The 20,634-nt window shown below is 53.5% G+C and overlaps 1 protein-coding gene and 1 gene segment (V, D, J or C); both read left to right on the top strand.

The window, feature by feature from the left end:
- Positions 1-20,634, top strand: part of LOC104638263 (M1-specific T cell receptor alpha chain-like) — a 487,043-nt gene that overhangs the window by 318,149 nt on the left and 148,260 nt on the right. The gene's annotated exons all lie outside the window — the stretch shown is intronic.
- On the top strand, positions 3,752-4,873 carry LOC142605021 (immunoglobulin heavy variable 3-48-like). The segment is given in 2 exon segments: positions 3,752-3,809; positions 4,232-4,873. Coding segments are annotated over 2 exon segments (399 nt in total).

Here is a 20,634-nt window from a genome sequence, read left to right as displayed (position 1 = left end):
CCAAAGGCCAAAGCTGAACTAGAGTTGAAATGGGCCAGTGTTGTGTCAGACAAGAAGACAGGTATTTTAAGTATGTTAATAGCAAGAGAATGTTTAAGGAAAACATTAGACTGACACTTGATGAAGATGGTCACCTGAGAAACAGGGATGAAATAAAAATTCTATGGTCAATTCTGTTCAATATTTTTATCAGTGGTCTGGATGCAGGAGTGGAATGCACCATGAGCAAGTTTGCTGGCGATACCAAACTGGGAGGTGCTATTGATTCTCTCAAAGGATAAGAAATCCTGCAGAGGGATCTGGATAGATTGGAGCACTGGGCAATCATCAGTGGCATGAAATTTAAGAAGAATAAATGACTGATTTTGCACCTGGGAAGGACTAACACAGGACACAAGTATAAATTGGGAGAGGAACAACTGGAGAGCAGCCCCGCAGAAAGGGCTCTGGGGGTGCTGGTTGACAGCAGGCTCACTATGAGTCAGCAGTGTGCCCCGGCAGCCAAGAGAGCAAACTGCATTCCTGGGTTCCAGTAGTAGGACACATGGGAATGATTCAAAGCTGCCCCAGGGGAGGTTCAAACTAGATATTAGGAGCCCTTTCTTTACTGAGAGGGTGCTCAAACACTGGAACAGGCTTCCTAGAGAGGGCTGCTTGGTGCCCCAGTTCTGTCACTGTTTAACAGGCATTTGGACAATGTCCTTAATAAGTTGCTTCAACATATGGTCAGCCCTGCAGTGGTAAGGGTCTTGGACTAGATGATCGTTGTAGGTCCTTTCCACCTGGATCATCTCCTCTCCCTTTCCCTTCCCTCTCCCTTCCCCTTCCCTTCTTTCCCCCCTTCTCTCCCCTCCCCTCCTCCCTCCCCCTTCCTCCTCTTCCTTCCCCTCCACTTCCCTCTCCCCCCTCCTCCTCCACCCCATCCTCCTCTCTTCCCTTCTCTTCTCATATTTCCCAAAGAACAGCACACCTGAGTCTGTCATGCAGACCATGCTGACCAGCACTGCTCAGGCTGCTGCTGGCTGCCTTTCCACCACCCATACACAGGAGTTTCCCACACAGATTTACCCTTCTAAACTCCAGCAATACAGATCACAGTCCAGAGAGGAAAGCACAACATCCTCAAGATTCCCACACAAGATATCATTTCTGTGTGGGAAATGATATGATTCCCACATATCATTTCTGGAGGCCAATGGGCAAGAAGGAAAGTCCCAGATAGTGAATTTGTCATGAAAAAGCAACCAAGAAGGACAAAAATGGACTTTCCAATCTGAATAACATGTTTTGACTTTTACAGTCCTCACTGACATGGGAGGATTGAAGAGGCATCTTACTAGAAGACTGAGATTTCTGTATTTCTCACTTGCTCTCATCTGGCTGACACACGTGTGAATGCTTTTTCAGCTTCTGGGTTCTTTGGTTCTGATTGTGAGCTTCTGGCCCAGGGTTGAGAATATAATGGGGCAAGACCTTCTGAGCATGTTTGTTTGCATCTGCCAAAGCCCAAAGATCACAGGAGTGCCCTCCTGGCCCCATGGCCCACAGCCTCTGCACGCCCTCCTAAGCAGAGAAGCCAGCTAGCAGCCCAGCAGCCTTTCATCATCACTGGGCCAGTCATCACCTTCAAAAGTTGACTGTTCTTGTTCTATAAGAGCCAGCTGCATACTTTGGTGTAGGGCAGCTGTGTCATTCCATGCCATCCCACCATCCTATGCTCTAAACACTGAGAAGGCTGCTAGGGCAGCTGCTTGCAGTCTGACAGCTGCAGATGTCAACATGCGAATTTGCTGTGCCACCAGCAGACTGACCAGCTGTGAGCATGATTTCAGAGTAAGACTGTCCAGAGGGTTCAGGGTGTCCCTCCCAAAGCTAGCACTCCAGGCGCCTCTCACTTCATGCAAAGATTTGCATGCTCTGAGGGAACTGCTCACAGAAATTCTTAACTGTTTGGACTACATGATGAATGAGGAGAATTGACGGTCACAACCCCAAGACAGGAGATAATGGTTTCCTTTTCAGGACTTTCCCTTCTGAACAGGTGTTGTGGTTTAGCCCCAGACAGCAGTTAATCACCATGCAGCCACTCACTCAGCACTTCCCCCCTCCCCTGTCCTGGGATGGATGGAGAATGGGAAGAAAAAGGTAAAACCTGAGGGTTGGGATAAGGACAGTTTAATAGGACAGCAAAGGGAGAGGAATATAACAACAGTACTTAGAATATACACATATTGTGTGCTACACAATGCAATTTACTGACCCCATGACCGGACACTCAGCCTGTCCCGGAGCTGCTGCTCCTCCCTGGCTAGCCCCCTTCTTCTGCTGAGCATGAGGACAACATCATATGGTATGGAATACCCCTTTGGCCGGTTTGGGCCACCTGTCCTGGCTGCATCCCCTCCCAGTTTCTTGTGAAAATTAACTCTATCCTAGCCAAAAACCAGGACAACAGGGCAGCCGTGGGAAGATCAGGCACTACAGATGGCCTATGAATGCCCCAGTTCTGGGGACTGTGTTGACTCCCCTACACACCTAACTGTATCCAAGTTTTACCAGGGTCTAGCAAAGCCTTTTCCTACTGTGTGCCATCAGTCAGTTATCTCTGTCCTGAGCTGTGACACACAAGTGTCTCATCCTTCCTCCACGTCCAGTTTAAAGCTATCCTTCTATGCTGAACTAGAGCCAAAGCAGTAACAGCAGTTGGATTAGCTAGCTAATGAAGCACCCTAACAGTGACCCAGCACCTGGAGCTGTAGCAAAGATAGGAGGAACATGTGCTGGGGCAGGCATCGTGTGCATGCCACCTCCAGGCTCTCCCAGTATGATTTATTTGGTGCTGAGTTCATCCTGCGACAGGGAAACGTGCAGCACAGCACATTGCAGGAGCTCCCAAACTATGTGCAGCCCAATATAAGCCTGTGCCCACTCAGGTCAACTTATGTTTGGTTGGAACATATCAGGTGTTTCCCACTTCTCTCATTTCCATTTGGCCTGTTGCCATGAGCTGGTTAAAGCCAAGCAGCGGGTGAACAGCCCTGCTGGCCTTCAGGCACACTAGAGGATGAAGAGATGCAACTGAGGAGGTCTACCATGCAGGGACAAGGCAGGTGAGTACTGATCCCATAATGTACTCCAAGGTCCCAATACCTTCATTTGGCTTGGTAGAGACAGCATCCTGTTGGGCCCAGGTATCAGATGCTCCCGAGGAAGGGTGGGGGAGCCCTTCTCCTGCAGCCACGGAGGAGCCGTTGTCTGCAAGAAGTTTTCCCACCAGGCCAACCACAATTGCAGTGGAGAGGGCATTAGCAGACTGGAGCAGAGGTACACCTTGCAGTGTCGTGGCAGGAAGAAGAGGACGAGACACCCAAGGGTGTCCTGACAATGCCACCTAGTTGTCCTTTACACAATGTCAGCTTTTGGGTTCCGGGAGAGTGGTGGAGGCTGCGCTGGGAGCCGCGGGCCAGGAGCCTTGGTCTCCCGGGGCGCTGCGCTCCTCCTCTGGCGACCCCCCTGCCCCGCGTCCCTCCCCGCGCCCCCCCTTCTCCTCCCCCGAAGGCGCCGCGGCACCGGGGGGCCGGGCCGGGCCGGGCGTGTTCAGTTGGGGGCGGGCAGAGGCGTGGGCGCTGCCCTGGCGAGGGGCCGAGGTGTCGGGGCGGTGAGGAGCGTTGCCGAGCGCGGCTCCGCTCGGCTCCTCTCCGGCTGCCGGGGGGCCCTTGGTCCCCGGCCGGCCCCGGCACGGCAGGGCGTGATGGCGCCCGGGCTGGGGCCGTGGCTCCTGGCCTTGTCCTTGGCCGCGGGGCCGGCAGGTGAGAGGCGGGCGGGGAGGGCAGCGAGGCCGGGGCTGGGCGCGGGGCTGGGGCTGCTTCCGCGGGCGGCCCTGCCCGTCGCGGGGCCCCGGGGCTGCGGCTGCTCCCGCGCCGGGCGCGCTGTCGCCTGTCGCTCGCCTTCCTTAGCGGGGAGTGGGAGCGGGAGAGGGAGGGGCAGAGGCAGAGGGAGAGGCAGAGGTAGAGTGAGAGGCAGGCTTTCGTTCCGCGGTGGGGTCCGCAGTGCCGGGAGCAGGCGCCGCCGAGCCCCGAGGAGGGCAGGCGGGGCCTTGCCCCGGTCGCGGGGCTTTGCCGGGAGAGAGGGGGGTGGCGGCTGTGGCGGGGCGGGTGTCGCCGGGGCGGCGGGTGAACGTCCTCGGGCCGTGGGCGCGCCCTGCCCGGCTGCCTGCGCTCTCCGTCCGCAGGGCTGTGGGCGCAGCTGAGGCTGGTGGAGACGGGCGGAGGGCTGCGAGCGCCCGGAGGCTCCGTGCACCTCTCCTGCCGCGGATCCGGCTTCACCTTTGAGAATCACTCTGTTCGGTGGTACCGTCAGGCACCGGGTAGCAGTCTCGAGTGGGTGTCCTACATCAGCAGCCCTTCGGGTTCCAAGAAGAGGTACAGGGCACCAGTAGAGGGTCGAGCCACAGTTTCCCGGGACAATTCCCGTTCCGAGTCATCTCCGTCCCTGCGGGTCCTGCGTCCTCAGGACTCTGCCCGCTACTTCTGTGCCATTCGCACGGAGACAGGAAATCCAGCAAAGCTTTAACACAAACCTCGCACCTGGGTCCTGGCTCTGGGCCTGAGAGCTGGCAGGGAGGCGAGTCCCCCAGATGTTCAGGGTTGTTCTCAGAGATCCATGTGGTTAACAGCATAGAGTTTTCAAATGTTTGATTCTGACTGGGATGTCCTACCTGTTTATGTCCCCAGATGAGCTCTAAGCCTTCTCTTTGCCATCTTCCCATATATCATACCAACCCTTTCTTCTCTCACACTCCAAAGTTCCTTCCCCTTTGGAAACAAGTTTTGCTGTTTCCATCTCTTCCCCATAGTTTGGGTACCAAGAGATGGCCCAGCTGGTGAGGGGTGTGAATAGCCCTGCTGTGGTTTTGGGCATGGCTCAGGTCGTTACAGTCCAGCCTATGAGTTTTGATGGCTGAGGAGCGAAGAGAAGAGATGGGGGAAGTACAGAGGGTCATTTGGGATCTCACAGGGAGAAAGGGGAAGTCTCTTCTACTCTGCCAGATCTGAGACTATAACGGGAGCCAGAGCTTGTGAACCCTTGTGTTTGCACCTGCTGGATCCTGGAGATCACAAGCAGAAGGCCAGGGAGGAGGTGGAGTAGATGTAGCAATGGCTTGAGCTGTTCCTGGCTGCTCATACTTGTCTCCCGGGGTTGCAGGTGGCCTGTCTCAGATGCAGATGGAGGCCTCTGGCCCTGCAGCAGGGAAGGTCTCAGAATCTGTCACGCTTACCTGCCACATCTCTGGTGTGCCCATCCCCGACAGCAGCTATGCTTGGGACTGGATCCGTCAGACTGCTGGCAGAGACCTGCAGCATATAGTTTTGCAGTATCCCTTCACGGGACTCCAGCACATTGCTTCATCCTTCCAGACGCGAGTCACCAGCTCTGCAGACCTCTCCAGGAACTAGCTGTCACTGGAAGTGCTCTCGCCATCGCCTGCAGGCACGGCCACCTATTTCTGCAGCACCAGAGAGCTGGAAAAGGGCACAGTGCTTGAGACATGGGCAGGGCCAGGGCATAAAAGGAAGGAGGGGGTTTAAATCCAGCCAGGACTTTTGTGGTTGCTGCAAAGCAAGGCTGTTCCCAGAGTTTTCGGGAATAGTCTGGTGTAGCTTTTCTTGGAAACAGCACAGAGGTGCTGCAGCAGCAGCAGAGTCTCTCACAAGCACACAGAAACCCCTGAACATGCCGTTACCTTCTTTCTTTCTTCTCAGTCTCCCACAGGCACAAAGCGACAGGGAAACAGGTTTACACAATCACAGAAGCACAGAATGGTAGGGGTTGGAAGGGACCTCTGGAGATCACCTAGGCCAACTCACCTGCTAGAGCAGGATCACATAGAGCAGGTTGCACAGGATCGCGTCTAGGTGGGTTTTGAATATCTCCAGAGAAGGAGACTCCACAACCTCTCTGGGCAGCCTGTTCCAGTGCTGTGTCACCCTCTAAGTGAAGAAGTTTTTCCTCATTGTTTTGTTTTTGCATGGCAAGGTTTTGGTAGCAAGGGGGCTACAGGGGTGACTTCTGCAAGAAACTGCCAGAAACTTCCCCCATGTCTGACAGAGCCAAGGCTAGCCGTCTTTAAGATGGACCCACTGCTGCCTAATGCCAAGCCCATCAGTGACAGTGATGGTGCCTCTGGGATAATACATGTAAGAAGGAAGAAAAAAACAACCTAGGAGCGGTTTTTGCAGCCAGAGAGAGGAGTGAGAATACGTGAGAGAAAGAACTGTGCAAACCCAAAGGTCAGGGAAGGAGGGGCAGGAGGTTCTCCAGGCACTGGAGTAGAGATCCTCCTGCAGCCTGTGGAGAGGACCATGTTGAGGTAGGCTGTGCCCCTGCAGCCCTCGGAGGATGATGGTGGAGCAGATAGCCACCTGCAGCCCATGGAGAACCCCACACCAGAGCAGATGCACCAGAAGGAGGCTGTGACCTGGTGGGAATTCTGTGCTGGAGCAGGCTCCTGGCAAGATCTGTGGACTTGTGGATAGAGGAGTCCACGCTGGAGACTTGCTGTCAGGATTTGTGACCGCATCGGGGACCCACGCTTGAGCAGTCTGGTCCTGAAGGACTGCACCCCATGGGAAGGACTCGCGCTGGAGAAGTTCATGGAGGACTGTGTCCTGTGAGAGGGACCCCATGCTGGAGCAGGGGAAGAGTGTGAGGAGTCCTCCCCCAGAGGAAGAAGGAGTGGCAGAGAAACGTGTGGTGAACTGAACACAACCCCCATTCCCTGTCCCCCTGTGTCGCTGGTGGGGAGGAGGGCGAGAAAACCAAGGGTGAAGTTCAGATCCAGAAGAAGGGAGGGGTGGGGGAAGGTGTTAAGACATTATTTCTTATTAGTCTACTCTGTTTTGTTTGGTAATAGATTAGATTATTGTTTTCTAAGTTGAGTCTGTCCTTATCTCGACCCTCGAGCCTTTTGTTATATTTTCCCTCCCTGGTGCTGTTGAGGAGGGGGAGCGATAGAGTGGCTTTGATGGCCACCTGGCATCCATCCAGGGTTAAGCCACTACACTTATATTCAGGTGGAACTTCCTGTGTTCCAGTTTGTGTCCGTTGCCCCTTGTCCTATCAGTGGGCACCACTGTAAAGAGTCTGGCCCCATCATCTTGACACCCACCCTTTAGATATTTAGAAGCATTGATAAGATCCCCTCTCAGTCCTCTCTTCTGCAGGCTAAACAGACTCAGCTCTCTCAGCCTTTCCTCATAAGAGAGATGCTCTTGTCCTCTCATCCTCACAGCCCTCCACTGGGCTCCAGTAGTTCCCTGTCTTGATCTGGGGAGCCCAGCACGGGAGACAGAACTCCAGATGTGGCCTCACCAGGGCAGAGTAGAAGGGGAGGATAACCTCCCTCGACCTGCTGGCCACACTCTTCTTAATGCACCCCAGGATACCATGGGCCTTCTTGGCCACAAGGGCACATTGCTGGCTCATGGAGAGCTTGTTGTCCACCAGGACTCCCAGGTCCTTCTCCACAGTGCTGCTTCCCAGCAGGTCAACCCCTGTCCTGTGCTGGTGCCTGGGGTTATTCCTCCCTAGGTGCAGGACCATGCAGTTGCCTTTGTTGAATTTCATTAGGTTCCTCTTCACCCAGCTCTCCAGCTTGTCCAGATCTTGCTGAATGGCAGCACAGCCTTCTGGTCTATCAGCCACTCCTCCCAGTTTTGTATCATCAGCAAACGTGCTGAGGGTACTCTCTGTCCCCTTGTCCAGGCCATTGATGAGTATGTTGAATAAGACCGGAGCCAGTACTGAGCCCTGGGGAGCACCACTAGCTACAGACCTCCAACTAGACTCTGCGTTGCTTATCACAACCCTCTGAGCTCTGCCATTCAGCCAGTTCTCAATCCGTCTCACTGTCCACTAATCTAACATTTCTGAAGCTTACCTATGAGGGTCTGTGGGAGACAGGGTCAAAAGCCTTGCTGAAGTCAAGGTAGACAAGAACCACTGCTCTCCCCTCATCCACCCAGCATTTCATGCCAATCATAGAAGGCTATCACATTGCTCAGGGATGATTTCCCCTTGGTGGATCCATGTTGACCACTCCTAATAGCCTTCTTTTCCTCCACATGCTTAGAGGTGACCCCCAGATGAGCTGTTCCATCACCTGTCCAGCTACGGAGGTAAGCCTGACTGGTCTGTAGTTTCTTGGGTCCATCTTCTTGCCTGTTTTGAAGACTGCAGTGATGTTGGCTTTCCTTCAGTCCTCAGGCATCTCTCCTGTTCTCTTTGACCTTTCAAAGATGATGGAGAGTGGCTTAGCAATAACATCTGCCAACTCCCTGAGCACTCGTGGGTGCATCCCATCTGGCCCCATGGATTTGTGGGAGTCGAGTTTGCCTAGATATTCTCTAACCCTGTCCTCCTTGACCAAGGGAAAGTCTTCCTTTCTCCAGACTTTGCCTCCCACCTCCCGGGTCTGGCATTCCAGAGGGCCAAGTGTCTATAGCTGTTAAAGCGTCATATCTGTTTTTAGTTGTGAAGCTGGAGGGTGGGGATTGAACCGGAGTCCTACTTTTGTGGGTCACCAGGGTCCAAGGTGCCTCATTCTCAGTGGTGCCCGCTACAGGTACTTGGTTACGAAACCACCTCTCTATCTCCCTCTCAGCCCCTCTAATATTTTACAGACTTTTAACTGTTTCCTGCAACTTGACCACCTGATGTAACAGATCATCAACCTGTGCACACCTTGTGCAGGTACTTCCCTTTTCACCAGGAGAAGGATCTGGTCACTTCTGCCTGAGCAGATGCATCAGACATCTCAGGGGAGATGTTCTCTGTAGGAACACTGATTTTAGCTGTGAGGTGAGTGTCCACAATTTTGGCAGAGACCTAGAGCACTTCCCTGGGCTGTGGATCCACAAGCAGGTTGCAGGGCCCTCCCTGCGTGCCCTCCCACGCATACTGCCATGCATATTGACATGCTGCACACTCTTTGCCCACCCTGTTTGCAGCGCTCTGGGTCACTGGTTCTCCCAAGGGCCGTTTAAATTACCTGTGGTTGCTCAAGGTAATGCCCAGGCCACATCAGTCTCCGTCATGAGAGCTGCCAGCTTTCTCTGCTCTTCCTTGGAGTTCCCTGGCTCAAGAAATCCCCTGTCCGCTTTAATCTAGCACTCAGAATCTGAGGAAGAAGCACAGTGAGCATTGAAGAAGTACAATTTGAACATGGAAATCTAGAGCTGAATTGAGTTTTGAAACCTGATATTGTTCAGGGAGTGCCAGAGTAGTGCAATAGAAGGAGCTAAGCCAAAGAGCGTCTTTTCCCCTGGACATGATGAATGGTCTCTCCGTTGTGGTGGTCGCATTGTCTCCATGTCCATATATGCTCATGTGTGTAGACTGAGGGCCAGCATGGTTTTTTTATTAGGGGAACCCCAGGAAGGAGGATATGGAGGGTGCCCTGGGCCAGAACAACTCTCCAGCCCTCCATAGGTTTAGGGGCCGTAGGGAACCCAGCATGTCCTACTACAGATGACCTGCTCAGGAAAAAGAAGTAGAAAAGGTGTGGTGGTTTGACCTTGTTGGCCACCAGGTGCCCACCAAGCCACTCTCCTCCTCCGAACGGGGAAAACAGGCTGATGGGTCAAGACAGGGACAGGGAGATGACCAGCAATTATGGTCACAGGCCAAACAGACTCAGCTTGGGGAACTTAATTTATTGCCAATGAAATCAGAGTAGGATAACAAGAAATGAGAACAAACCTAAAAACACCTTCCCCCACACCTCCCTTCTTCTGAGGCTCAACTTCACTCCCTACTTCTCTACCTCCTCCCTCCAGGCAGTGAACAGGGACAGGGAATGGGGGTGGCAGTCAGTTTGTAACCTGTTTTTTCTGACCTTCCTTCCTTCCTTCCTTCCTTCCTTCCTATGCTCATCTTCTTGATACTCCAGCCAGGTGTCCCACCCATGGGCAACAGTTCTTCATGAACGTCTCCATCATGGGTCTTTCCTATGGTCTCTGGTTCTTCACAAGCTCCTTCCCCTGACTCCTTGCGCATTGGGATGGACTACTCTTGAGCTCAGTGCTGGAGAGACTGTGGACTACTGTGTCCAGTCCTGGACTCCCCAGCACAGGAAAGACATGGACATCCCAGATGAAAAGCAGTGACGGGCCATGAAGATGAGGAAGGGAGCATCTGACATAGAAGGAGAGCCTGAGAGAACTGGTTTTGTTCAGCATAGAGAAGAAAATGCCATGGGGGGATTTGTCAGTGTGTATAAATACCTGAGGCTGTGTAGTCTCCATTCCTGGAGATATTCAAAATGGAAGTGGACAAGGTTGTGGGCAGCCTACCATCCCTAACCCTGGAAAGCAGCTAAGCCCCACACAGCTGCTCGCTTAGTCACCTGTAGTGGGATGAGGGAGGGAATTGGAATGGTAAAAGAGAGAAAATATTAGTGTTGCAATAAAGAGAGTTTTAATAAGTAAAGCAAAAGCTGCATGCACAAACAGAGCAAAATAAGAAATTTATTCTCTACTTCCCATCGGCAGGCAGATGTTTAGCCATTTCCAGGAAAGCAGGCCTTCCTCACGTAGAGCAGCTACTTGGAAAAGACAAATGTTATAACTCTGAATATCTCCCTTTCCTCCTTCCTTCTCCCAGCTTTTATTGCTTCACATGACATCATGCAGAATGGAATATCCCTTTGGCCAGTTGTGGTCAGCTGTGCAGCTGTTGCAGCAATGTGAGAAATGGAGAAGGCCCTGATGCTGTGTAAGTGCCGTTCAGCAGTAGCTAAACCATTGGTGTGTTATCAACATGGCTTTGAGCAGAAAACCTCACAGCTGCCCATACAGGCTGCTATGAAGACAAGTAATTCCATCCCAAGCAGTCCCAGTACGCCCACTCTAGCTGGCCCTGCTTCAAGCAGGAGGGTTCAACTAGACCTGTTCCAGAGGTCCATTACAGCCTCAACCCTTCTGCCATCCGAGGAGCAAACTGGCTCCTGTTCTGTTCCCCTTCCTTGCAGCCTTTTCCTGGGGAGCCTGAAAGGACTGCGTCAGGCCTGATGGCCAGCCAGAGCTTTTAAGAGACAGCTTTGGGGGCTGGAAATGCTTTGGGAGTACTCCAGCATCCTTGGCTTTCTGACTGGCAGATAGATCTCTAGTCTTTCCTCCTGGCCTCATGGGCTGCCAACATGCCGCCATGTACCCCCTGCAATCCTCCTGCAGAGGCCTTTGGGTGTGATTGAATTCCCTGCCCTCCCCTCCCCTCCGTCCAGGAACCCTGCCTCCAGCAACCAGCTGTGGCCAGCAATAGGCCTCTCAGGCTCCAGGCAGCAGCCAGTCAACGGGTCAGATGGGGATGTGTGTTATTCCCCATCTTTCCAAAGCCAGGCTCTAGGTTTGTTTGATAGGATAGTGATAGGATATAAACTAACAATGATAATGATAAAGATCATGATGATTATGATATAATCATAATTTTATATATATATAAAAAACAAGTGATGCACAGCATAATTGCTCACCATCTCCTAACTGATGCCCCAGGACTTCCCAAGCTGCAGTCATTCCCCTGGCCAGCTTACCCCAAGTTATATACCAAGCATGAATGGAATATCCCTTTGGCCAGTTTGGGGCAGCTGTCCTGGCTTCCCACGGTGCTTCTTGTGCACCCCCAGCCTCCTCACTGGTGGGGCAGTGAGAGGAGCTGAAAAATCCTTGACTTGGTGTAAATGTTGCCTGGACACAATCAAAAAACGTTATTGTGCTATCAACATTTTTCTCACCCTAAATCTAAAACACAGCATTATACTTGCTACTAGGAAGAAAATTAACTCTATCCCATCTGAATCCAGGACAAGCTATAAGAGGAAAGCGAGTTTTCCTCAACACTCATGCAAAAAACTGGTTCTGGAAGTCATCAGGGTAGCAGCTGTGAAAGGCAAGGTGCTAACTGCAATACGAGTTGTGTAGAAGAATGAAGACAAACTGAGACTATGAGCTTTTACCTCAGGGCTGATGTGTCCCAATGACACAGGTGTCTATGAGGTTGTTTCAGAAATGAGTCCCATTATTTGATTCAAGTCTTTCTGGGGTGCCATGTCACCACAGAACTTGCTTTGCAAGGCCCAGGAGAGCGTTCCAGGCAGTGGCATGGGGCACAGGATATGTTTCCAGCCATCTGGTGGTTGCTTCCACCATTGTAAGTACATAGCACTTGCCTTGGTGGGTTTGTGGGAGTGTGATATAAGCAATCTGCCAGGTTTCCCCATATTTACGTCAGCCATCGTCCTCCATACCGGAGAGGCTTTACCTGCTTGGCTTCTCATGGATGACCTGTACAATAGCGTCCATGGTTAAGTTCATCCCTTGATCATGAGCCCATCTATACATTGCATCTCTTCCTTGATGGCCTGAGGTGTCATGGGCCCACCTTGCTGTAAATAATTCACACTTGTGTTGCCAGTCCAGATCTGCCTGAGCCACTTCAATCTTAGCATCCTAATTCCACCTGCTGGTTGTTCTGATGTTCTTCAGTGGGCCAACTCTTGGGTACATGGGCATCTACTTGACGCACTTTTGCAACCAGCTTCTCTAGCTGGGAAGCAATATCTTGCCACAATGGGACAGCCCAGATGGGTTTGCCTCTGCGTTGCCAGTTGCTCTGCTTCCATTGCTGTAACCACCCCCACAGGGCATTGGCCGCCATCCATGAGTCAGTAGGGAGGTAGAGCATTGTCTGCTTTTCTCATTCAGCAATGTCTAAAGCCAGCTGGATGGCTTTCACCTCTGCAAACTGACTGCAATGTGACAGGACCCCTCAGTGAACGGGGCATGTTGCTTCCCATTTTCTGGCAGTTTATTACACGGAGAGGCCTCTTCAGCAGTAGCAGTGTGACTTCATTCAGGCCAGCATCTTCTAATGTCAGTCTCCACTCACCATTAGACTTCTGTATTGGCCATATGGGGCTGTTAAAGGGTTGAGCAGGTTCTGCTGATGACTCCTTGGCTCTCCAGTTGATGATAGGAATCAGGGAGTCTCGGCTGGTGCGATATCGCCGTTGGTGCACAGTTGTGGTAGCGCTTGGCACCTGTTGTTCTTCGACCCTGAGCAACCCCACAACAGAAGGGTCTTCCGAGAGACCGGGCAAGGTAGACAGCTGTTCATTTCCCTCTGTCTCCAAGGCAGCTATGCCCAAAGCCCACCAGTACCCTTTTGGGTCCTTGAAATACCCTCTCCGGAGGTAGTCTATGCCAAGAATACGTGAAGCCTCTGGGCCAGTCACAATGGGGGCTTTTGCCACTCATTCCCAGGGACGCTCACTTCGGCCCCCAGTGCAGTTAGCTGTTGGGATGCCCCTGTCACTCCAGAAATACAGATGGGTTCTGCTCCTACAAAGCTGGATGGCACTAGTGTACACTGTGCACCAGTGTCCACTTGAGTCTTCTACTCTTGTGGATCGAACGTGCCAGACCATCAGATCCACACAGTCCAATAAACCTAGTTGTCCCTTTCGTCCACATGGCTGGAGGTAGGGTGCCTCTAATCCTGCTCATTGTAGTTGTTACTCACTTCTTGTAAAAATAACCTAGAAGTCCCTTCGAGAGCATCATAAGGATGATAACTGCAATACCACTTGTGCAGAAGAATGAAGACAACCTGAGACTATGAGCTTTAACCTCAGGGTCAATGTGACCCAAAGACCCAACCTAAGCCAGCTCTTCCTGGCTCAGAACTCCCATTACCGAACACAAAACAATAGAAGATTTACCCTCCAATGAAACCAGGCATGTAACCACAACCAGAAAAGCAGTCAACCAGAATCCAGGATAAAACCCCCCACCTGCACGGGACTTGGATTTACAACAGTGAAGATTCATCCACCACTGACCATACGTCTGTACAAAATGCACGTGGCAAGCACGTACTGATGCTGCGTAGGACAAGTACATACTGATTATGCGAGCAATAGTCAACTATCAGCCACATATACAAACCCTGCTTTCCTCTCCATCATGATCTCACCATGGATGAGGCTAGGGCACCGCTATGTGCCTAGCTAAAATATAAACCAGTACATTCCCTGGGGAATTCTATGCTAAGCTTCCTTGCCTCCCTCCTAGGCCAGTGAAGAACTGACTTTACATAGCAAAGTCTGTGTTGCAGGTTTCCCCTTTGCCCTAGCAGGTATCACCTGCAAAGAGGTGGATGTGCCTGTGAGTCTTTCAGAGAATGACAGGAAGGTTGAGGTTGGAAGGCATCTCAGAAGGTCTTCTGGTGCAAGCCCCCTGCTCAAGCAGGGCCACCTAATGCCATATGCCCAGGACCATGTCCAGATAGGTCGTGAAGACCTCCAAGCATGGAGACTCCACAACCTCTCTGGGCAATCCGTACCTGGGGTCGACCACCCTGATGGTAGTTCCCAATGTTCAGCTGGAGCCCTCTGTTTTTGAGTTTGTGTGCATTGCTTCTTGACCTGTCACTGAGCACCACTGAAGAGAGGCTGGCCCTCCCTTCTCTACACCCACACTTCGTATGTTTCTCTATGTTGCTGAGATGCCCCCCAATCTTGTCTTCTCCAGGGGAAACAGTCCCTGCTCTCTCAGCCTTTCCTGATGTAAGAGGTTTGCCATCCCATAATCACCATCATGGCCCTGCACTAGACTTTCCTCAGTATATCCAAGTCTCCCCTACCCTGGGGAGCCCAGAATTACTCCTAGTACTCCAGGTGTGAGTTCTGCGGTATTGAGGAGAGGGGAAGGATCCCCTTCCTGAGCTGCTGGAAACACTCCTCCTGTGCAGCTCAGGACACCTTCAGGCCTCTTTGTTGCCAGGGCCCATTGCTGGCTCGTGGTCAAGTTGTTGTCCAGCAGAAGCCTCAGGTGCTTTTCTGCACCTGTGATTTCGTTCTGAGCAGCCCCCGGGCAGCCCTGGTGCATGGGGTTGTTCCTCCCAGGTGCAGGACTTTGCTCTTCCCCCTGAGGAACTGCATGGGGTTCCTTCTCCAGCCTGTCGAGGTCCCTCTGCATGGCAGCACAGCTCTCTGTGTGCCTTGTGGGCGCGGGCAGGGGATGGGGGTGAGGCCAGGGCAGGCTGGGGGGTGCTGGGCACGGGGAGGGTCCTGCGAGGGGACGCTGCGGGCCGACAGCCCGTCCCTGGCGCTGGGGCTGGAGCTGGGTCCGTCCCCAGCTGCGCCTGGCCGAGGCGCCGACCCCCTTCCGCAGGGCTCGACATCAGAGCGACAAGCCGGGAGAGCGGCGGAGGCCGCGCCGGGAGCCGCGGGACAGGATCCTTGGTCTCCCGGGGCGCCGCGCTCCTCCTCTGGCGACGCCCCTGCCTCGCGTCCCTCCCCGCGCCCCCCCTTCTCCTCCCCCGAAGGGGCCGCGGCACCGGGCGGTGCGGGGCCGGGCCGGGCGGGGCCGGGTGTGTTCTGTTGGGGGCGGGCAGAATCGTGGGCGCTGCCCCGGCGAGGGGCCGAGGCGTCGGGGCGGTGAGGAGCGGTCCCGAGCGCGGCTCCGCTCGGCTCCTCTGCGGCTGCCGGGGGGCCCTTGGTCCCCGGCTGGCCCCGGCGCGGCAGGGCGTGATGGCGCGCGGGCTGGGGCCGTGGCTCCTGGCCTTGTCCTTGGCCGCGTGGCCGGCAGGTGAGAGCCGGGGGGGAGGGCAATCAGAAGGCCAGGGAACTGGTGCAGTAGATGAAGAGGTGGCTTGAGCTGTTCCTGGCTGCTCATACTCGTCGCCCGGCGTTGCAGGTGGCCTTTCTCAGGTGCAGAGGCCTCTGGCCCCGCACTAGGGAAGGTCTCAGAGTCTCTCATGCTTACCTGCCACATCTCTGATGTACCCATCCCCGAGAGCAGCTATGCTTGGGACTGGATCCATCAGACTGCTGGCAGAGACCTGCAGCATATAGTGTTGCAGTATCCCTTCACGGGACTCCAGCACATTGCTTCATCCTTCCAGACGCGAGTCACCAGCTCTGCAACCCCTCCAGGAACCAGCTGTCACTGGAAGTGCTCTCGCCATCGCCTGCAGACACAGCCACCTATTTCTGCATCACCAGAGGGCTGGAAAAGGGCACAGTGCTTGAGACATGGGCAGGGCCAGGGCATAAAAGGAAGGAGGGGGTTGTGGTGGGTTGACCCTGGCTGAGGGCCAGGTGCCCACCAGAGCCGCTCTATCACTCCCCTCTTTCATTAGACAGGGGAGAAAAGGTACAATGAAAAAAAAATTACAGGTCGAGATAAGGACAGGGAGAGATCATTCTCTAATTATCATCACGAGCAAAACAGACTGAACTTAGAGGGGGAATTCATCTTATTTATTACTAAGCAAAACAGAGTAGAGGAATGAGAAATAAAACCAAATCTTAAAACACTTCCCCCCACCCCTCCCATCTTCCCGGGCTCAACTTCACTCCTGGCTTCAACCTCTGCCCCCCCCAGCGGCACAGGGGAACGGGGAGTGGGGGTTATGGTCAGTTCATCACGCGGTGTTTCAGCCACTTCTTCATCCTCAGGGGGAGGACTCCTCTCATCGTTCCCCTGCTCCAGCGTGGGGTCCCTCTCACAGGAGACAGTCCTTCACGAACTTCTCCAACATGAGTCTCCTCCACGGGGTGCAGACCTTCAGGAGCAAACTGCTCCAGCGTGGGTCCCCCACGGGGTCACAAGTCCTGTCAGCAAACCTGCTCTGGCGTGGGCTCCTCTCTCCATGGGTCCACAGGTCCTGCCAGGAACTTGCTCCAGCGTGGCCTTCCCACGGGGTCACAGCCTCCTTCAGGTGCCTCCACCTGCTCCAGCGTGGGGTCCTCCATGGGCTGCAGGTGGAATTGCTACACCCCCTCATCCTCCCTCCATGGGCTGCAGGGGGACAGCCTGCTTCACCATGGTCTTCACCACGGGCTGCAGGGGAATCTTGCTCCGGCACCTGGAGCACCTCCTCCCCCTCCTTCTGCACTGACCTTGGTGTCTGCAGATGTTCTTACATCTTCTCACTCCTCTCTCTGGCTGCAAAAGCGCTCTCTAAGTGTTTTTCTTAAATATGTTATCACAGAGGTGCTGATTGGCTTGGCCTTGGCCAGCGGCAGGTCCGTCTTGGAGCCGGCTGGCATTGGTTCTATCAGACCCAGGGGAAGCTTCTAGCAGCTTCTCACAGAAGCCACCCCTTAGCCCCCCCCGCTACCAAAACCTTGCCACACAAAACCAACACAGGGGTTTAAATCCAGCTGGGTCTTTTGTGGTTGCTGCAAAGCAAGGCTGTTCCCAGACTTCTCAGGAATAGTCTGGTGTGGCTTTTCCTGGAGGAGCAGATGTGCTACAGCATTAGCAGCAGCAGAGTCTCCCACAAGCACACAGAAAACCCTGAACATGCCGTTACCTTCGTTCTTCCTTCTCAGTCTTTCCCACGGGCACAAAGTGACAGGGGAAAAGTTTTGCCTAGGAAGAAGTACAGTGAGCATTCAAGAAGTACAACTTGAACATGGAAATCTAGAGTTGAAGTGAGTTTTGAAACCTTCTATTGTTCAGGGAGCCCCAGAGTAGTGCAACAGGAGGAGCTGAGTCAAAAACTCTTTTGACGTGTTGAGTATAGTCTCTTTGTTGTGTTGCTCCAAGTGAGGCAGGGCACCATAGGTCCCCCTGGCCCTGCATCCCCCTGCTTCTTTTCCCAGCCTCAAGCCTCCAGTTTCAATGGGTTCATCTGCCCTCTGCAACTCCCCTTCCAAGCCCTGTCCTGGATCATCTCCTCAAGGGGCCATGTTGGAGCACCGGTGAAAAGAGAGGGGAGGGGAAGGATTCAGACAGTGTGTGGAGAGCCACTGTGGAGTGGGCAGTGCTCCCCAAAATGGTGGTACCTCTCAAGATGGTGACACTGTGTCAGGGCTCAGTAGGTTTCGTGTCCTGTGGCCGCAAAGATCTGAGGGGGACCTCTGGGTTCCTGGTGTGTAGTATAAGCATGGAGAGGGTATTGTTCCTGCTCTGCTGAGCAGCCCCAAGAGCTTGATCCCTGCTGAGTCCTGCGCACGTGAGTTTTAGGGATGAGCTGTGCGTCTTGAGCATGCACATCTACCCCAGAGCTTCAGAACCAACCGTATCCTGGAGCTCATGGGGCCTTTGTTCCTTGGCAGGTCAAGGAGAGGTTTACACAGGAAGAGACAGCTGGAGAAACGTCAGCACCGGGGAGCGAGTTGAGCACTGGGTCAGAGTGGAGAGAGCGGAGTGAGGAGCACATCTGCCTAGAGATGCCCTGTCCAAGCAGTGCTGGGCTCCAGGTGGTGCCATCCAGGAGCAGCAGCTCAGCAGCAGCAAGGGACGTGGGCCCCCAGGGAGGACAAGCTGCCACCCCCAGGGCCAGGTCCAAAGTCCCAGCAGAAACCGTTGCAGTCCTTCCTCAGAGGAAGGTCCAGGGTGGCCCCACAGCAACATGTCACCTTTTGCCTAATGGAGGCAAAGTGAGCATCAACTGCTGCTGCTCCTCCAGTCCCCGCCTCTCGCCTTCTCTGTTGTCATAGAGGGAGGGAGTGACATGGAGGGACTAGGACTGACTGCAGGCAGCGAGGCAGAGGCAGGGAAGATGTGGGCAGAGCTGTTCTGCCGGCAGAGAGAAGCTGGAGGGAGGCGACAGAGAGTGGGCCTGGCCATGTGGACTGCCATGTGCATGGGGTTATTGCCCATGGTAGGTAAGTGAAAGGAAGGGGTGGCGCCCCCCACCTCTGCCCCCAGGAACTGAGCGTGCCCATGTGCTCTGCAGAGCTCTGTGGAGCTGTGCTGACCGCTTGCAGCCTGACCTGTGCCTCTGGCCTGACCTCCCCACCCATTCCTGCAGCGCACAGTGGGAACAGCCCTCTTCCTCTTCTAGCCATGAGTTAGGCACCTCTGTCCAGCCTGCCTCCTCTGCAGTGTGGGGACAGGCAGGGCACCGACCTGCTGCTCCCACATCTTGGGGCATAAGGCTGCTCATGGGGCACTGCAACTCCGTCCAGGAAAGGGCTACAAGGATGATTAGAGGACTGGAGCATCTCTCTCATGAGGAAAGGCTGAGAGAACTGGGTCTGTTTAGCCTGGAGAAGAGAAGGCTGAGATGGGGTGTCATCAATGGTTATAAATATCTACAGGTCAGCTGTCAAGAGGATGTGGCTAGAGTCTTTACAGTGGTGCCCAGCAACAGTACAAGGGGCAACAGGCAGAAACTAGGACAGAAGAATTTTTACCTCAAAACAAGGAAGAACTTCTTTACTTTGAGGGTGACAGAGCACTTGAACAGGCTGTCCAGAGAGGTTGTGGAGTCTCCTTCTCTGGAGATATTCAAAACGCACCTGGACATGATCCTGTACAACCTGCTGTAGGTGATCCTTCTTTGGCAGGGGGCTTGGACTAGATGATTTCCAGAGGTCCTTTCCAACCGCCACCATTTTGTGATGCTGTGATAATATGTTGTCACTAGAACTCAGTGAGACAACTAGGAAAGATTCTCTATTAAACTTGCTGTTTGCCAATAGAGAAGGACCTGTGGGAGATCTGATGGTAGGTGTTTGTCTTGGCTACAGTGACCATGAGATGGTCGAGTTTAAACTTCTGAGTGTAATGAGAAAAAAGGGTCAGCAGAGTCTCTACACAAGATTTGAGGACAGCAAGCTTTAAGCTATTCAGGGTTGTACCTAGAAGTGTCCCCTGGGAATCTGCTTTTGAGGGCTTAGGGATCCATGAGTGCTGATGAGTTTTTAAGAATCACCTTATAAAATCACAGCAGCAGGCAATCTCCTCACAGGTGTGAGCCTCTGGCTGTGGAAGGCCAGTCAAAGGAGGACATGGATGACAGTCAAGCTACACCAGAGGGATCGCCAAGGCTAGAAGCACCCACACACCATATTGTGACCACCTCCATGGGGAAGAAAAGACAGGTTATAGTTGTAGGGGACTCCCTTCTGAGGGTTACAGAGGGTCCAATATGCAGGGCAGACCCTCCTCTTGGGGAAGACTGCTGCCTCCCTGGGCATCACTAGGAAACTCCCAGCCTGGTACAGCCCTTGGACTACTACCCACTACTTCTCTTCCATGTAGGTGGTGATGAAGTAGTGCAAAAGCAATCTAAAGAGACTTCAGGGTTTTGGGATGATTATGGCTTAGTGTCTGGTGTCACCGCCACAGTTTTGGGGTTTTTGACGCTGGGATGGCCTACACGGCACTAGGCATGCTCAAGTCAGATGGGATTCACCTTTCTCAAAGGGGAGAAAGGTTCTTTGCTCAGCAGCTAGCGGGGCGGATTTAGAGAGCTTTAAACTAGGCATGAAGGAGGAGGGGGATAGTGTCAGGCTTGCCTGCGACAAGTTGTGGGATGACAGGCAAAGGTTGGAGGGCTGAGGTGCCAGCAAGAGCCCTTGGCCTGTTGCTTGGAGATGTGCTGGACACACTGCAGCATGCTTGAAGTCTAGTGGAGATGAGCCAGGGGCTCCTCTGGTAATAGGAACCAACAGGGAAAGACTGGTAAAGCACATCAAAGGAATTCCAACCACTCCAGCCCGGAAGTCAGCTTCACTGGGGGCCCAGCTGAAATGCCTCTATGCAAACCCACGTAGCATGGGGAACAAACAAGAGGAGTTAGAGACGTGCGCACGCCTGCAGGGCTGTGATCTTA

Source organism: Balearica regulorum, chromosome 24 (assembly GCF_011004875.1).
Source record: "Balearica regulorum gibbericeps isolate bBalReg1 chromosome 24, bBalReg1.pri, whole genome shotgun sequence".
Classification (NCBI taxonomy): domain Eukaryota; kingdom Metazoa; phylum Chordata; class Aves; order Gruiformes; family Gruidae; genus Balearica; species Balearica regulorum.
Note: the sequence above shows the minus strand (reverse complement) of the source record. Positions and strands in the feature narration are given on the sequence as shown.